Below are 19,398 nucleotides of genomic sequence, written 5' to 3' on the forward strand. Positions count from 1 at the left end.
CGATAACTGTCTTTGGCAAATGATAGCTAGAAAATAGCCAGAATTATTTTAGCTGCTCAATGTGATGTTTATAAATTTAAATTGTACAAATTGTGATGTACTCATCTATTTTATTATAAGCATAAATACAATATAGATTGGATTGGAAATAGTTAATAAAATAACACAGCTAGCGCTAAACGTTTTTAGCTTGATAGCTGCACTGTCGCCAGCCCTGGAACATACCAACTCCGCTTTGGTATATTCGATAGGCTTATCGATTACTCGCGAAGCTTTGCCGGTGTGTTTGTGTTATCGTCGGCCGCTTTATGCACTCCACATTCCTCGTTTCATTTTGGCCGCCAGTTGTGTTTTCGATTGCTCTGCGTGCTGGTCGTTCCTCCAAGTCTGCAGTTCTGCACGATTCTACAAGTCTACGATTCTTCGCGCGTACTCCAACTCCCCATTCATCCGTCTGTTTGTTTGGTTGTTTCCTTTCTTCGTTGCACTTTTTGCGCGCGCGCAACCGCCGATAAACAGAGAAAAGAAGAAAAGGAGAAATTCTGCAACAAACACTGGAAGTGCAATTTTAAATAGACGATCCCGTGAATGTTTTCCAGTTGAAACATTTACTTTCGTTTCATTTTTTTTTTTAAATTTTGTTCTGTTAAGTGTTGAAAAAGGAGTTTTTGCAGTCACAGCAAAATAAAACTTTTCGTCAAAATGCAGCAGAAAGTCGAAGAGGTTAGTAAATAATCAAATCTTAGTAATAAGTTAATATTATAAGAAAATTGAATAGTGTTTAATAAAATATAAATGAATAAAGAAAGATAAAGAAATAGTTTCAAAATCAGCAAGTGAAGAAAGTTTTACATAATTTCAGAAGCATTAAAAAGACATTAAGTAGGAACTTAAAAGTTCGCAAAAACTAGAGCATTTTATATTTTATGACTGAGGAAAAGTCTTATAACACATATTCGTTAATGTTGAACAATAACATTTTACGATTATAGTTTACGAAATAATCGTTAATATCCAACAGATGATTACATTAGTTTTGCAGTTCATGAAGTTGTTCTTGTATTTTCTCTTATTTTTTGGTTTTTGATTTTTCTCCACCCATTCTCCTATCTCCTTTGCTTCCCTGCATTCTCCTGTGTTTCATTGAACTTAGTACGCCCCCGATGCTGCGCAGCCTCTGCTGGCGTCGCTGCCGGCGCCGCTGTCGCTGCTCTGCCGTGACGTTCCATTGACTGATTTTCCCGACTTTCCGCAGAAAAAAAAGAGAAAAAAAACCGAACAACAACAACAATGCTTTGGCCACAATTGTAAAATGGTTTTGTTTGGTTTTTCATTTACATGTTGTTCTTGTTTTGTTTTTCTTCTTCTGTTGCCCACAGGTGTGCATGTGTGTGTGTCCCCCATTGTTGTTATTGTTGCTGGCGCTTTATTTGCACAGTTGGCCGCTGTTTTTTTTTTTTTGCGTGTGTTTTATTGTGTTTAATATATTTTTGGACCCGTCTTGATCTTTTTGCTTGAGGGCCAAAACCAAAGTCATGGTAAGAGCTGTGAAATTTGTGATCGCCATTGTTTTGGTCTACAATTCTCGTGCAGCTCCTCCTTCTCTCTGTCTTGCTCTCTTTCTTCGTTGCCCTCTCTCTTCCACCTCTTTCGATGATGGAGAATTCAGGCCTTAAGTCCAAAAGTGTGCCACAAATGTCATTTTCGATAAGAAATCTCTTTCAAAATCATTCACATCATGACACACAAAAATTTAATATATAATACAGATATGCAGACCAGAAAACTACAAATGAAACACATTCTAGTGTTTGAAAGAATTTGACTATTAACTTTATTAGTTGGTAACTTCCTATTCAAAATCTTCACAAATAAAATTACGCTATATTTAAAAGCTTTAAAAGCCATATAAAGACAGTCTATAAACAACGGATCTTTTTAAATGTATAGCTGTCATAAATATAAAATGTGATTACCTTTAAGAAATGCCATAACAGCTGTTTAAGCAGCTTACTCAACAGCCAAGAACCCCCAAAAAAACATACTGTTTCGTACTGAAAACCTAAACGAGATGAGACACGGAACCGCAGAGCCAGAAAAATGCCTTTTTCGGCCCGGCCAATGCCAGTTGCAAGTAAAAGTCGAAAAACCTGTAGACACAAGACATCGCCGAGAGGACCATTGAGCCAGATGACTGTCCATGACCCAAATAAAATGCCTCGAGAATCGCAATGGACATGATCGCGATGGAGGAAGGGGTGTCCGCTGCAGAGGTGGGTGAAACGGTGAACGGGGGCAGTGGTGGCTCCATGGTCAAGTGATTGAGACTGGCCGATTGGCCATGGCAGCGGATTGAGCTCGAGGATCTCCATCTAACCGACGGATGCGATGCGATTCAGGCCAAGCTGAAGATCTCCACTCGATCAGCAGAAGTCTGAAATCCGTGAAAAGAAGAATCCAATTCCTGATTATCTTCGATACACTCGGTAGATTTTTACACAGATATTTGCATCTTTACTATTGAAAGTTTCCGTTAAGAACGACTAAAGCCAAAACTAGCCTATTTTGTGGTTTTAAAAACAATTATTAGTATATTAGATTATACTCTAAAATGTAAGCAATACAAAAATTGATCTATTTAGAGAAGAAATAATACTGCTGTGTTTACCTACAATCTTCTAATAATTGAAATCTACCCAACATAAATTAATATATATTCAAAGATGTAGATATGAACAAGCTGGTTTACTCCTTTATTAACTATTCATTTCTAAATAATTACCTTTTGACCGAACATCTCCATTTGTTTTCCCCCCATTTTCTTCAAAAAAAACTTTTTCCCAATATGTGTAGAAGAAAAAGCCCCAAAAACCGGTTAGAATTTGATGCATCATTTCTGGTCGTTGCTGGTCTATTAAAATTTCGCTTTTTTTGCGCATTGCGGACGCAGACGGCGGTAGTAAGATTTTCACGTCGATTTTTCCCGTTTGCCAATTGAAAGTAAAAATGCCCGAAAACCGGTCAGTCAAATAACGAAAAAACCGTGAGATCCTGACAGCAACTTTTCATAAATGCCTAATGAATGTTTTAATGCAGCTTCGCAGCCAATACAAAGTTTGTAATAGAAAATGGAAATTACCCAAGTCGAAAAACATAAAGATAATGACTGAAGCGCGGGGAGCGAAGATGATGGGCTAACTGCTCTTACCAAAATTGTCCAAAGTGGCTAGAAGAAAATTGGTCTAGTGGACAAAAGGCAAAAGGCGTATCGGAATGAAATCCAAAGAACCCCAAAAACTCTAAAAACTCAAATCTTGGAACCCAAGAGACCGATGTAATTACACATAAGCGCAGATGGTCAGATAAAAGAGGGGATAGCCGAAAGTTACCTCTTTTTTTTGGGAGGTGGGAGATGGCCCAAAGCCAAAGTCAGGCTCAAATGAAAAACGCAAACAGCAGACGCAAAGTACGCTAAAAAAAAAAAGAAAACTTGAAAAAAATGAAATGAAATAAAATTAAAACAAAACAAAACCCGAAACTTGTCGTGTGTCGATCGCCAAAGGGGCGGAGGTGGAGAAGGTGGAGGTCAATGTCTGGGTTCAACGACTCCTGACCTCTGGCAATCTCAAAGTGGGGGGGAAAAAAAACAAACAGAGAAAATCCCAAAAACAACGGTTATTATTGAAGCACTCAAACCAAAAAGATGAGAGATATTATCTCGAAAACTGGAGCAGTTGAAGGTATCCAAAGCGAAGATATGGAAAACGAAGCATAGCAAATGTATCTCAGATGCCGAGAATCCTACACAATCGGACAAGTTAATTATCCACTAATTATGGGCGGCTAAGCTAAACTAGATCGTAAGCTAATCTAAGCTGCAAATGGAGCTTGTTAAGTCAATGCCATTAAGCGTTTAATTTTCACTTCATGCATAGCACTTACTTTAATTTTACTATTTTCTAGTTTTTGTATTTGATTTCATTTGAATGATAACTAGAATCGAATCGATAAACAAACAATAAATTTGGTTACAAAATATCAATCATTTTGGGTCATCAAAAAGCAGTGATTAATTAACGATTCAGCATGCTAGGTATATAAATCATTTGAAGATGAAACTAAAATATTATGTTTTATGAACCATAAACTATGAAAAATTATCTAAAACTTCTTTCAACTGACAGTCCCCATATTAGATTACCTCAAAAAAAGCTCATAAATTGTATTTCTTAAACGGTTTAAGTATTTGGTAAATCCCCAATATTTTTCTGGGAACTCCCAATGTTTTTTTTTTTTTTCTGGGAACTTTCAATTGCATCTTGGCGTTCAAATCTTTTCGAGATGACGAGTGCAACGTTGCTGCCTATGACCACAAACAATGGCAAATAAAACAAATATTATGCATCATAAATTTCACCGACGACGAAACAGAAAACCAGTTTTTTTCTTTTATTCAGTTCTGGCAATGAACTCAAAAGGCAAAGACCCAGACCGAGACTTTAACACATATTGTTTGTTGTAACAAATAAAATTGGAATAATGTATCTCGACATGGCGAGGTGTAAAAGCGAAATGCTCGTCGATTACGAAATCGAAATAAGCCCCAATCTGAATAATAATAGTAATAAGACGCACATAAAACATTTCGTCCGGCCGATTAGAAATTCAAATGTGGCTAAGGCTAATTTCTGTTTCGTTCCCGGCTTTTCAATGAAAAGTGAATGTTGTGAATGCGTTGACCGTTAGGACTGAGGCAAGCATTTAACTGCCCCACAACACAGCGCCACACAAAGCAATGTTTTCCTTTATATATTCAGCTCTGTTTTCGAAAGTGATTTGAACTACATTTTATGCGGCAATCCGAAGCGGACAAAATGAAACCAAGCCGCAGCGAACCCATAACCCAAAACCTAATACCTAATACCAATAGATACTATATAAGATACAATATACTATAGCGCGTTGCTTAATTGATCGATCGCAGCTCGTTTACCGTTGGCCGGCTGATATAATTGCCGGCCGCAAGTCGATTTTATAACTTCGACTCAGAAATCAATTAGCCATACATACATATATGGATATATATATATATAAACCATAACCCAAAAACCGTGTCAATCAAAGTGAAAGAAGTCATCGCAAGTCATCGATTATCTCACAGATACAGATTTTCACGATTGCAGCCGAACATAACACATAATTGCTATTAAATTGTTCGCAATTAGTAAGTCAATTGATTGTACCACGGATACCTCCGATATCGAATTGATTCGATGTCATTGGCTGTAATTTTGCCGCGACTTACTGATCCACGATCGCCGATTAGCCGAAATTGATTTTTCGTCATGCCACAAGAAAATTATCAGTGTACACTGTACAGTCAATAAAAATATGACACTCCATAGATTTTAAAGGACATTTTTCAGTTCTCTATGGAAATCATTTTACATTTAAGAAGGGAAAACATTCCGTTTTTTTGAATATCTCTTGAATAGTTTAGGAATATTTCCTGACATCTATTTCCCCCATGAAAATATTTATTTTTCAACGTGTGGCCGAGGAAAATCGTTGACCAGATGATGAAAGATGCATTGCTAGTACCCAGATCTATTCCATTCTTTCTCATGATCGCTTCGCTTCGAAAGTTGTTTTCTCAAATCAACTCGGAATCCACTCACCCCATCCTCCAGCATCAAGTCATCGAAGAAGAACGTGCAGGAGAAATAATGAGATTTTATATTTTCTTTTTCTAGAAAGTTTTCTTCCTCTTCAGCACAGCCTGACCTTTTTTTCATTTTTGTTCTTCAATTTTCTCGCTTATTGTTTTTCCAGCTGCTCAGATTTGTTTTTCCGCAGCGGAAGAAGGAACTTGCCAAGATGCAAGTTCATTGCGGCAGATGTCATGCGTGTATGCAAAAGTACATATGCTCATAACTTGCAGTTTTTCAATTACCATTTGATTGATTGCTTGCGGGGAGATAAAAGGTTTCGTCAGTGTGAGAAATGCCAGTTGGAGATGGCCTTGTTGGCCAAGATAAAACAGAGTTTCTCATGGGAAGTTAGTTGTTTTTCGATATTTCCGCTAATATCTTTGCATAGCAAGTAATATTTGAAATAAGTTAATATTTCTAAAAGAACTGAATGTGTTATCAATTTCGAATTCAAAGACTAAAAACCAAACCCCACGACTTTAAATCATACTGGCAAATATAAAAATACGACATATTGTTGTGCTGTGGCACGTCATGGAAATTATTGGAAAACTTTCGCCCAAGCAAAGGTTCAATGTGTCGACTTCCCAGGCATTTTACTCATAACTGGCGCTCCCATGCCAAACCGAAAAGAAACAAAACACTTTCCTTTTCCCCCATTGTCTGGGGTATTGATAAAATAAGCCCCCGTCCTCTAAAAAAGGAGAACCCGGTGACCTACCACAATTTTTTTCTTTTTTTTTTAGGCAATGTGATTTGCATGGCAACCTTAACCCATTGGCACCGATGTGCGCACTCTCTCTTTCAATTAGCCCAACATTTTTTCACAGGCTTCTGAAAATCGAGCCATGTAAATGCCAGTCAGCCAGTAGAAATATCAATTAGATTGCCGGCAGAAGAGCCGCTTTCGATTGCATGTCGGATCGCCTGGGTGGGCGTTTGCATTACGGTGGATACGTATGGTATCGTATGAAATGAGCATTGTATATGAGACGGTGTATTATGGCTTGTAATGGAGTTAAACCCCCTGCCGATGCATTTTGTTTGCTCGACTTACTAACATTTTGTGCTACTTTACATTTTTGCACTTCGGTTGGCTGAGTGATGGGTTGGGATGGGATGGTATGGGATCGGATCGGAATGGATCTTTCTTTTCACACAACTCTGTCGGGCGGCTTTTATTTCTATTGGCTTTTGACTGCGAAAATTTGAATGAAAGCGAGAGAAGCAAGTGTCAATGGCAGACGCTGGCAAAAGCGTGTCGCAATTTCCACCAGCAAAACCATCTGAAAAACCAACTAAACAATGGGCCGTGACTGTACTTTCTCCAAATTCAATTATTATTGGAACGGTATAGTATGGAATATTATGGTACGGTACGGTTTTATATGGCATGGCGTGAGAGTCGCCAAATGGATGGTACCAAAGTGCAAATGCAATTGTCTCGGCCCGAAGCCGTAAGTTCAATTGAAAACTTCGACGGATTGTATATGGTTAGATATTGTTGGGTTGGCTCTATATAAGTCAAGGCTCTATTGACTTGCGGCTAACATTGAATGATAAGCGTCATTATCAACAATATATATCTACGATAAGAATATTTCAGCTCATATGCCATGGACGTTTCACAACGAAAGGCTTGCTAACGCTTTCAACATTTGCAATTCATCAATGTCAAGGTGTTATATACACAAATTGGTGGGCGGGGCTGGGGGCTAATTAGCATATGGCTGGCATTAAGTGACGCTTGATAAGAGCCATTAGCCGGAAATGTTGTATATAATATTTTGGGAAGCCACTAAACCTTTCATTTGTATACTCATTCAAATGGTTTCAGTGTTTCTTCTTTTAGCCTTAACATACGGTTTAATCAATTGATATTTATTATTATATCATATTTATTGTTTTAATTGCAATTTCTACTCCGTTTTAAATATCATTTAGGTGCGCAACGCAAAAAAATGGCAAAATAATAAAAAAAAATTTAACAACAACGGGCTTATGTCCAAGAAATCAGCGACTTTATCTAATCGAAAAGTTCTATTAGCAAAGCAATCGTATTCCACAAAGAGAACTATATTTTTCCGAATTCTGCCTAGATTTAAAAAAAAACCAGCCCAGATTTATAACCTATTAATAATAGAAGTGATATCGTACTGAACTGCCATTCCTTACAACAATGACCATGAAGGTACATATATCTCGGGCCCACAAAAAAAGAAGAGTTTGAAAAAATTTCCAGCACTGATGACTCAATTTGTTAACTGAACTTGACTGTAAATATGTATATGTATATCGATAACGAAATGATAGCTGATAAGGCGTATCAGTCGTAACTTTCCTGCATACATTCGTAAGCCCATGGTGTAAATATGGAATATAGACACCTGCAAGGGGCGCCAAATTCCTCAGCTCCTCCTAACTAAAACCAACTACAGATAATATTGCAGCAGGCTGTTGTTAAAACCACCGAGTACATAGTACATGGTGGTGCTCATTCTGCTGGTGGTGCTCTTCGGCTGCTCCAATTGGTGGTGGTGTTGGTGGTGCTAAACAAACGAAATAACAAGTGGGGAATGTCGGCAACTGGAGCAAAGGAAACCAGAAACCAGATAAGATACTTTGGCCGAAAGTAATTGAAAATGCCGTTGCCAATTATAAATGGCCAGGTGACTCATTCACTGCAGCAGCAGCAGCAGCAGAGTGTGTTTTACCGGCCCGAGTGCTTCCCCAAATGTTATTGAAGAAGCATTGGAACAGTTTCTATATATAAAGTAGTACCAAATCGGTTGATATCACCCATCATCTTGGTTATGACTTGGTTGGTTCAAGAGAATTCATTTTTGTGGCGCCCCCGGGTGGACCTTTAATACTATCAAACTTTTATCGATAGCTCTGTAGCTATTTAGTAATTGAAACTCTTTGTGAATTTGTTTCCCCCGTGGATTGCATAACCAGCGATCTGAAATCGAAGTTGCAGGTCTCGTGCCATCGAGTTTATGACCGCCGTAATGAAGCCATTTCCACAGTGCGGGCACTTCCGCTGCCACCTGCTTCTGCAAAATGCCTCGAATGCCGTTTATCCGCTGTGTTGTTTTTTGCATTTGCTTAACAATGGTCGGGTGTTTAACGGTCGACGCATTACCATCGCCACTAAGTATCGTCACATCGGTTGTCACACAGACATAGTAACATAAATAAGCCAGCGGAGACAGTTGGCCCCCATCCATTCCGAGTGGAGCATATATGTATTTGCATATAAATGTGTATAAAACAAGAGTCACTTACTTTGCATATGCATTGGAGATTTCTGCCTTTCGCGTAATTTATCTCTGACATGATTTGGCAATTGTCTCTACCAAGTCTAAAACTCAGAAAACGACGTATCCAACGCCATTTTGTTTCAAAGGCGTGGGAAAGACATTCCCACATTTGTTATGCTTGTTATAAGTACATTTAACTAAATTAGAGACAGATATTGTTATTGTTTCAACACTCGGCTTGTTTTCGCTGGCGAATTTTGTGAAGGTGTTGGCGGTTTACGTCTCATTTGACCTAGTTTCTTGACAGAGTTTGTTGGGAAAAAGCTCTAACGAGGTAGCTAAAAACAAGCATTTTCACAAAAATAGTTTGAGTTGTAGCGAGAATTTTTTGTAAAAAGATCAACCGCTTAAAAAATGAAGAAATAAAAGTACAAATATTTTGAGTTTTATGAGTATAGTAATCTATAAGTGATTTATGAACACTATCAATGGCTTCACCTTGTCATTGATTTGCAGCTAGCCAATGTCCACGAGACTTATCTTTTTTGCACTATCACGAAAATTCTAGGAAGTGCATACTGTTAGCCTGGAAAACCCGGAAAAGTTGGTGAAAGGCAACAGTTAAAAATTTCCATAGCACATGGTCTTAATAAGTATGCACAACCTTTCACAAAACAACCAAAAAAAAAAGTGAAGAAAATGGAATGCAAGGTGTTAGGGGAGTTGGAAAAAATATAGGAATAACCCAGCGACGATAATGATAATGATAATTTTTACGATCCATGCCAACTGACGGACAGCGGACAGCGGACAAACGGACAAAATATGACGCTTATAAAGTGCAGTTAGCATCCAAACCGTTTACCGTTCGTTGGCAGTGGCTAAGCGGCTGCTAAATGTCATAAATGCGGACAATGGACGGGCGCATTTCATTCATAAAAAAAAAGAAAATATAAAAAGAAAAAATGTGGGGGAAAAAGAAAACCGTGCCCATTCAGTTTGGCTCAAGTTCAGCTCCAGTGGGTGTGTGGACTTAGATTGGTGGGGCTTTGAATGCTTAACGGTCAACTGTCTGAGCGGGAAAATGAGCCAAACCGTTCAGAAAACGCGGGCCATTGTCACGTCTTAAGTGTTGGCACTTTCTCAAGGCAGTCAGTGAAATGGTTTCGCTTTTAATCAACCCAAAAACTGAGCTAATTCCCGCCTGTCACTGCTGCTCTTGGCACTACGTAGTTACCCCATCGATCTCTGTTTGTTCCGTTTTCAAGTTTGCCAAAAAAAAAAAAAACAACTGAAAACAAATAATAATACTGAAAACAGAGCAAATAGCTCGAATGCGAACAAAGCAAGTCAATTAACTTTGCCCGTGTATCTTGTATCTGAATCGCGTCTGTTTGTCCCCATCCGTAGAAGAATCTTGCGGTTGTCGTGGCTCACCGACAAAGTGTTTCGCAAATATTTGCCATTGTCTTGGCTTGAGGTACATATTTCAATCAGTCGGGGCGACACAATATGAAACACAGCTTCAATTACAGCGGTGAGCAAAAGACATGGCAATTACAAAAGGCCCAGATATGTGCACCACAGCGATCTGATTTGGCCAAAAGAACAGGCAACAGATGCCCAGGTAATACACTCATAAGAATAATGCTACTAGAAGCCTTAAAGTATTAATTACAACATAATAGTATAATATTTTACACAATTTATAAAGAAAAAATAGTAAAGCACTTCATACATCATATATTTCTCTCAGTGTTCCCTGCATCTTTTACGTGCTTCGTGGAGCGGCCCAAGTTCAACACGCAACTGTTTGTTGCACTTACAGCTGCACATACATGTGTGTCTACATGGCTTGTTCTTTGCGTCCACAGTTCTCAACAGTTCAGCAGTTTTTCTCCTCGACAGTGGCGCTTACTTTATTTGCCACGCCGCGTGTCAATGGCCCAGAGACCAGCTGCCACTTTGCCACCTTTCCTTTGGGAAGATGTTCAGCTGCCGCTGCATTTGGCAGTGGACAGATGACATAATGCTCCTCCACTTTACCATATCATTTGGTACGGAGTAACATATATGCTGGGCACGTTTTGTGGGTCTGGTCAATCGGCATGCAGCTCTGCTCTGCATTCGTATGACATAATTGGTTTTTGTTTCATTATTTGTTTGGCTTTTTGTTTTATCTGCTTTTATGTCATTTGGCTTTTTGTTTTATCTGTTTTTAGGCCCTATTGTTATGGCATTTTTTTGCGGCACAATGTGGCGCGGATCGCATATTTGGTGCGCCGGTTGAGTGGCCAGGCCACATTTTTCCATGGGAAGTCGGCTTGCAAAGCCAGATGTTATACCTTTTTGCTCTGAATAATTATTAATTGTTTCTTTCTTAAATTATAGAGTATTTGGCCAATCAATACCCTATTTGAATTTTGACCGTAGTATAGATATTTTCTTTTTTTTTAATTAATAATAATATAAGTAAGCTTTTAACGTTGAATAAATTTGTTTGCCTTGAGCTTGGAGCTTGGGTCAATAAAATAGTTCCGCCCAAGATAACAATTAGTTTCTTTTTTCATTTGGCCAAGTTGGCCGAACTGAATCATCCATTGAGCTGAGTGCTCTGCCTCCCATCAGCCAGGCACTTACTTTAATGACCGACTAACTAACTAACTGTCCGGGGCCAATAAAAGCCGACCAGGACCGACAACCGAAGCCAAATTAATGGCCAAACAATCCGCAATCAAGCCGCCGAATGTAACGAGACGGAATTGAAAAAGCAAACTTTAGTTCGAGCCCCTGATTTGGCCAGGTCACGCATTGTTGGCCAAAAAAAGCTGGAAAACCTGGAGGGGCTGGGAAATTGGTGATCGAATCGACGGGCTTTTTTTTATCAGCACTCGCCCGTTTCATTCCACCCCGCCCCTAGCCATCCATTCGGTTATCGCAAATTCATTTTGGTTAACACACATATGTGTAGGAACCTTTTATAGGAACCTACCCATCATATAAGATAAGGTTCGAATGAAAAGCAACACGAACTATAATTTGCCAGGGAATTGCGCAAAAAGCCAATATCGTTTTGGCCCCATTTCCCAACAAATCCCACCCACAATCCTGGGCTCGCCTTCCCGCCCCCTTTGTACCATTTTTGGCCATCTATTTCGGCCTGTTTTCGCGTTGTTGACCAATTTGTTTGGTTTTTTTCCTTTTTTTTTTGCTAATAGAGCGCCCAAAGCTGGGGACGTGACTCTGGCCATCATTTTGAGTGGTCTCTTGGTGTCTTGGTCTTTTGGTCTGTTGATTTTTTTTTTTGTTTTGCCTTACTTTGCTTTTTGGCCAACATTTTCTTCTGTGGCATGGCAAATCCACAAATCTAATGACCAGCCATCGCCGTAACGGTCCATTCTTAATGGTATTGGTAATGCTAATGATATGGCGTCATAATTGACACATGCTCCAAGTGCATCCGCCTTAGATTTCCCCCGGCGATTATCTCCGTCTCCGTAGCTTTGGTTATCTCTGTTCCCCCTCTAGACCAAAATATATAGTGTGTGGATCACGATTTGCTATAGGTACGTCAAAACTGGGTCGATCGGATCGTGGCTAAAGCTCGTTCAGCCAGAGCAGTGTTCAGTTGGGCAAAAAGATAATGGCATTGGCAAATACCTACGATAGGAGCTACAAGCATGCATTCGTGGGAACTGAAGGTCTACGGTTGGATATATCTGAAAACAGATCTTTAGGTTGGATTAAAGAAGACTTGATGCGAATTTGAGGCCAGAATAACAATTTCTCAAACTTTGTATCAATTGTAATAGCTTATGAGCTAATTTAATTCTGAAATTTTTTAGTAAGTAATTAGTAATTTTATAGTAATGAACTTACTTCAATATTTCGCATAGAAGAAAAGAACAAAGAACTTTCAAATATTTTTCAGTAGTTCCTTAGTAATTTAACAATAACATAATTATTAGAGGCTTTTAGCTTGAGATTAGAAGAAAACGCAGGAATATGAATCAACTTAAGAAACAAATTTTAAATGTGGTATTTTTAAATATTCAACTAAAATGCTGTTGATTTGCTTTAACAAATTTACTAAGCAAATTAGTCAGAAAACGCAAGGCATTTATTAGTAATCACTTTTTATAAAACATTTAATGATGACAAATTTACCATGATGGTATGAAACTATACATTATTAACACACTCAGCATATCAATTGTTTCTTTCAAACACTGGCTTTATTCTAAGCACAGGATATAACCACAATCTGTCTGTTTTGACATCTTGTGATTTTCCCTTTGAATCTGTGGTTTTAAAATGGCAAAAAGTGTTAAGTACCGCCCTTCGTTTGCATATGCAATGTATTGTTTTGGGTTTTTTTTGTACTTTTAGTTAGTTTTTTTATATGGGTTCGCTTCTTCTTTGTTGATTTGTACAATTTTTTTTGCACGCTTCAGCTGCATATGCGGCGGTCACTGAGGAAAACGCTAAATGAATTGCCCCAAATACGAGTGTTGTACGCGATGATCACGAAGGCGATGATGACGATAATGATGATCGTTATGCTAATGCTGATCGCTCGCCTGGAAACGACGTCAGCAGAGCAGCAGCGGCCCAAGCAGAGCAGAGAAGATTACACTGCAAGAAAAATGTGCGAGCATCTTGTAACTTGAGCTTAGCTTAATGGAAATACATAGAGAAAAGCTACTCTTGTATTTGTACTGTTATAAGGACACCCAAATTTTAATAATATGTGGTTAATAATTTATATAATAACAAATTAAACATATTGAAACATTAATAGTAATTTCACAGTTCTACCGGATCTGCAACATATTTTTTTTTTAATATTCTTAAGAACCTTTCTAAATTTGTCTCTGTGTAGTATTGTCTGAAGTGGATCAGTTGCCAGACAGAGATAGCGCGCTATGGTGAGAGGGAGAGGGAAAGTGGGGGCCGCGGAGAAAGAGCCACAGTCACGGTCACGTTTCTTGTCACGTTCTCCCGCTGTTTTAACGTTTCTTCTCTTGTTTCTCTTCTTCTGCTGTTCGTACCCCCTAATTCCACCGATTTGGGTATACGGTTTTCCTTATGCATAAGCTAATTGATTTCCCATTTAAAGTTGCTCAAGTCAAAGGTGGCGTAAATAATTCAATCTTTAGAAACTTTCTAGGTAATTAATGTAACTTGTATTGCCTCTTCTGTTCTAAACTGCATATAGTAGTGTTTTTAATCAACATTTTAGTTGAGAGCTTACAGTTTTTTTGGGCATAAGTACCATATCATTTATTATAATGCTATTTGTTTTAATTTGGATTTAGATTTTAGTAATGGGTACTTTAAAGTCCCCATCGTCACTACCTTGTTCTTATTTGTTTCGCTTTTCGTTACTCATGTTTTGTTGTTCCCCTCTTGCCAATTTGCTTTCTGCCTCGTTGCTGATCTTGTTGTTGGCCGATCTTGTCGTGGCAGCAACACTGCGGCAGCTACAGCAGCAACAAATTGCGCCCAAGTCTTTGGCTTATTTGCTTGTTGCCTGCTTTTTGCTGTTTTTCAGCTGGCTGCCTGTTCACGCGACCCATTGGGCGTTTGACCCCGGCGAATGTGGCATGCAAATGGGTTCAAGCTTGGACAAGAGCCGCATGCCATTCGCATTTGCAGAGTTGCATTTGCATTTGCATTTCCCCCTTGCGGTAAATTTGCTGGAAAAACGCGCGCCAAAAGTGACAGCCGGTCGAGGAGCAGCTGTCAACTTGACTTTAGGCAGCTGCCGCCAAAAGTTGCCGCTGTCATTGCACTTGGACGGCAGCAACAAGTAGCAGAAAACGGAAGTATCGTACAACTTTTAACATTAGTTTGCTGCATTTTCGGTATAGGTACAATATACCCTTTCTTTTTACACACACATGCAGCAAATAGGGTAAGAAGCCACCGCAGGAAGCGCTTCCCATGGGCTCTTTTTTAATTAAACTTTGAACCACCGGCATCACATTACTGTCTGTGTACAAATTAATATGCACAAAAAACATTGACACTGGGGTCTCTAAAGGAAGTACTTACGATATTAAGTTACCTTGCCGAAAATTAAAACAACTTGGTTAATAATCAGAACAATATTGGTATTTCTAAAAAGAAATTACTTAAAAAAGCCTTATATTTTAATAAATTGTTTTGTACCTTAGAGTATTTCCTACTTCGATATCCGTCGTCAGTTTTTCCGTGCTGTGGTTTTCTCCCAGCTTATTTTTGTTTTGAAGTAAGTGAAAACGACGTCGTTAAACGCACATTTTGATGCCATTCGTTGTCGTTTTGGGTGCCTAGCCCAAACAATTGAGTGAAAATCTGCATCGAATCGATGAGTTATGGGCGGCAACAGCCACGGACAGTGATTTTTTCATACTGTGACTCCGAACTGCGACACAATATTTTTTTATTTCGACTTAGACCAAGCAAAACAAGACAATAAAGCGGGGAAAAGCAAAAAAAAAAAAAAAAATGAAGCATAAATGCCGCATTCGCTCATGGCGAGCACTTGTGGACTGCGAAAGACTGGCACTTTCTAATGCGACAACGATGCGGAAGCCAACTGACGACACTCGACTGCCGGCAGCAGCAACTGCAGCACTGCAGCAGCAGCGACGCAACAGCAGCAGCGAGGCAACACACCTGCAACATCAACAACAATCAATGGGAGCACCCCCACATGGCGATGTCACAGACCCCACAGACCCTAAATGCACCCAAATGGCAATGCGGTGACCCGAAAAAGCTGGCCTATCTGCCCTCGAACAACCCCTAGTGGAGTTCCCCCTTTTTTCGTGAAAAGAAACCTCCACCTTTTCCCCGGAAAATCAAGTAATATGCATATATGTATGTAAGGTGGAGGCCCTGTAAGTGCTTCAAGTCTGACTGCAGGGGAAGTATTTAGCCATCAAATAGATGCTGATTGCTGTGGGAATGTTCTTATTTTTTATTTCAGACTCTAAAGTCTGAGAAAAGCAGACAGAAAAATCTAAAGACATCTTAAATTGTAAACTTTAATGCATGTATAAAGAAAAAAACTGCGCAATTCCTATATAATTTGTAAGAATGATCAATGTTGGAATATTTTTGTATCACAAAAGCGAACACAATCGAATGAACTCATTAGCATTTTTAATCTTATCGCACACAAAATTTTCCCATTCTTACATTAAGCTGGGTTGGTTACTTTTTTATTATTATTTTTAACTTCCATAAACATTACATAACATCGAAAACAAGCGTATGAACATGAATATGTACTTATCTCTGGCAAAATTTTCCCATTCTATAAATTTTTAAAGGGGTAATTCGTAAAATTGTGTAAATATTCCAACTTTTGATAAGCCAGTATGTGATATTTGCATTAAACCATAATAATTGTTAGGGTGCGCTATGAGTCACAATTTATGACTATAACAAAACTTACAACATTAAAATGAAAAAATCCAAAAAAGAAATTATTGTGATTGCTAAAAGTTTTGTTATTAATTCAGAGGAAATAGCTTGCCACTGTAAAATTCTTTTTTAATTAGGCAACAAAAATGCGTCTATTTATGTATTTATGCGGAATATAACAAAACCTCGCTGAAAGTGAGACTGCTAAACACTTTTACTCTCTATGCGATGCTTTGTCATAGTTTCGCATATTTTATAGGGAAAAAGAGGCGATTCAAAAACCGCGATACAAAACCGTCAACGAACCGTAGAGGAATCACCAAACCAACCAACTTTGTTGTCGATGTCACGCACAATAATCGGCTTAGGTTACGCTTGGGTCCACTCTAAACCACTCACCACCACACATTACTATGGGCCACCCTGAACCGCTCTGTAACATATTGAACCACACGCCGTGTGTGGTTTCGGGCGGATCATTTGGGCAGCACGATCGAAGCCAATCGGATTATGCAAACAGCGGATTTGTCTCCTCCGATTTCGCTCAAAGATGCAATCCACGGATGCGGGTGTATCTTTTCTTCTTTGTTGTAATGCGGCATGCAACTCTTTCGATTTGAAGCGGATCGAAAGTGAATGGCGCACTCGGATTTGCGGCATATTCGATTACATTCAACTTAGAAGTTTGAACTTCGTAGGGTAATTCGATCACTTCCACCGCTTTGGGTTACCAACTGCACTCAGCCAAAGTTTCTTCCGTCGATCAAATGTATAGTTTTTAATTATTAAACAGAATTTACAGAATTATTTTCAGTGCATTATCTTGTATACTCCCCAAAAAGGACTCACGCACCTGTTTTAAATCCACTTCTTGTGTTCTTTGTGCTCGCAGAAAATCGATCCCCTGACACGCATTCAGGAGGAGATCAAGGAGGTGGTGCGTCGCGAGGAGGAGTACCGCCAGCTGGCCACACTGTCGTCCAGCGCCTCGATCACTTCCGCTTCGCCGGACTTCGAGACATACACGGTTAATGGTAGCTTTGAGCCGAAACTGCAGCAGGATGATGAGCACGATCTGGTCGAGAGTCCAGATCAGGACCAGGGCATGCTGGTCACCGCCCAGCCGGCGGCCGTGCAGACCACCTCGCTCCTGCTGCCCATCGACGAGCTGTCCAACACACCATCGCTGGCCTCCAGTGTTAATAGCGCCAAGGAGGAGAGCCTCGATGGCCAGCACTCGGATGACTCGGGCATTTCGGCCTCCTCGCAGAGCAACACCCTCATCACTGGGATCACCACGAATGTGGCCAAGCAGCAGCCACTCAAACTGACCGTGGTGACGCGTCAGGAGCAGCGCTACATTGGTCCCAACTGCTACAATCTGACACCTGAACCGCCACAGCAGAAGCTGATCACCCGCACCATATCCACGCCCCAGCTGAGTGGTCTGCCCCAGAAGCGGCAGTTTGCCTTCGGTGGCGCCACCAAGGGTGTGATGCAGCGCTTCATTGCCTCGCATGGCAAGTTGGGCAACACCAGCCCGCTGCCGGCTGCGTCTCCAATGACCCTGTCCCTGGGCGCCGCCAATGGTAATGGCGGCCTAAATGTCAATGGTCAGATCAACAATATCAGCAGCAGCAACAACAATAACAACAACAACAACAACACCCTCAAGCTGAACACGCGCACAGCCATGGCTTTCCTGGAATCCGGAGGTTCCACGGGCGGCATCAACTCGTCATCGGTGGCCCTATCGTCGGCGGCAATCGAACGGGACTCGGAAGGCAGGCCCCTGCGACGAGGATATGTCCCCGTTGAGCAGAAGATCCAGCGCGAGCTGCAGGACCTGAAGTCACGCGAATCGGAGTTGAAGCGTCTGCGCAAGATCAACAGGCAGAACACACTGAAGGCCTCCCTGGACAAGCTGTGAGTCAACTTGGGACTATCAGTTTGGATTGCATCGTAACCCAATTCTGTGAAAACTTCCAGAGTTTTTAAAGCATACAACCAGTGGACATCAACTAAATGTTTGTGTATATATTTTGCAGGCAACTGAGCACAGATGATGAGGCCGATGCAGATGATGATGATGAGGACTCCGAGGTGGAGCACTGCTACGGGCCCGGAAAACTGCGCAATGCCCAGTCCACACAGGAACTGGATAGGAATGGGTGAGTATGCCAGGGGGGTAAGCACCTGAAAGAGAGATTTTAACCAATTAATCCTTACAGAAACGAGCAGGACATCGTTCACAAGCCATCGGGCAATCGCAGTCTGAACGCAGCCGCCTATATAGCCAATGGAATCAGCAATGGCAATGGCAACGGCATGCGCCCGGCGATGTCGCTGGCCCAGCTCTGCGATCTGACGCCCGAGGAGGCGCCCTCATCGCGAGGACTCATCGCCCAGTGGGAGAACCTGATCAAGAAGAACGCCGAGGTGGGAACGGTCGAGGCGATCATCTAAAGAATGTGGGTCGGGAACCCTGCCCAAATGGCAAAACAAAAATGATGAAATACAAAAACATACACACCAACGACCTGGTGCAGAGCAGACCAAATTATTTAATATAGTGTCCACACTAACGCACTTGATCCTCCCACTTCTCCGAGTCCACGTCCACGTCCAGGTCCTTCTCCTTCTCCTTCTTCTCCCCCTCCACCTGCGAAAGCTGCTTATCAACGAATTAATCTTAATGCCAACCAATGGGAATCGAAATTATAACGAAATTGAATTGCCTGTACTTAAAGCGATTTATATGTGTAATTTGTAATGTGTACGTGAACTGTTCGAGAACTCTATTGTATATAAATAATTCTTCGTGTTTCCAGTGCGAGTACAGTCGACTTGCTTATAATTTATTACAAATCAACTTTATATATACCCTATATGAAAGTATATAAACAAAATACTATATGTACGAAACCAATATGAGAAAACGATTTAAAAAAAAAAAATAAAAAAATATTTGATTGATATTTGACTATTGATATTTTAGACACTTCAAT

At 40.2% G+C, this 19,398-nt stretch overlaps 1 protein-coding gene across 1 annotated transcript; it reads left to right on the forward strand.

The window, feature by feature from the left end:
* The first annotated feature begins 275 nt into the window (after positions 1 to 275).
* LOC6725785 (putative mediator of RNA polymerase II transcription subunit 15) lies at positions 276 to 19,368 on the forward strand. The gene is made up of 4 exons (XM_016173800.3): positions 276 to 723; positions 17,283 to 18,316; positions 18,439 to 18,561; positions 18,622 to 19,368. Exons 1-4 carry the CDS (start codon positions 703 to 705, stop codon positions 18,854 to 18,856), a joined length of 1,413 nt encoding a protein of 470 aa, XP_016039091.1. The 5' UTR covers positions 276 to 702; the 3' UTR covers positions 18,857 to 19,368.
* Positions 19,369 to 19,398: the final 30 nt, after the last annotated feature.

This window comes from Drosophila simulans, chromosome X, assembly GCF_016746395.2.
Source record: "Drosophila simulans strain w501 chromosome X, Prin_Dsim_3.1, whole genome shotgun sequence".
NCBI lineage: Eukaryota > Metazoa > Arthropoda > Insecta > Diptera > Drosophilidae > Drosophila > Drosophila simulans.

What these genes read in the sequence shown, in the direction of transcription:
- LOC6725785 (XM_016173800.3), top strand. Translation starts at nt 703, where the DNA reads ATGCAGCAGAAAGTCGAAGAG. An exon ending in TGCAGCAGAAAGTCGAAGAG is followed by an intron (nt 724 to 17,282) that starts GTTAGTAAATAA and finishes TTGTGCTCGCAG; the next exon opens with AAAATCGATCCCCTGACACG. An exon ending in CAGGAACTGGATAGGAATGG is followed by an intron (nt 18,562 to 18,621) that starts GTGAGTATGCCA and finishes TAATCCTTACAG; the next exon opens with AAACGAGCAGGACATCGTTC.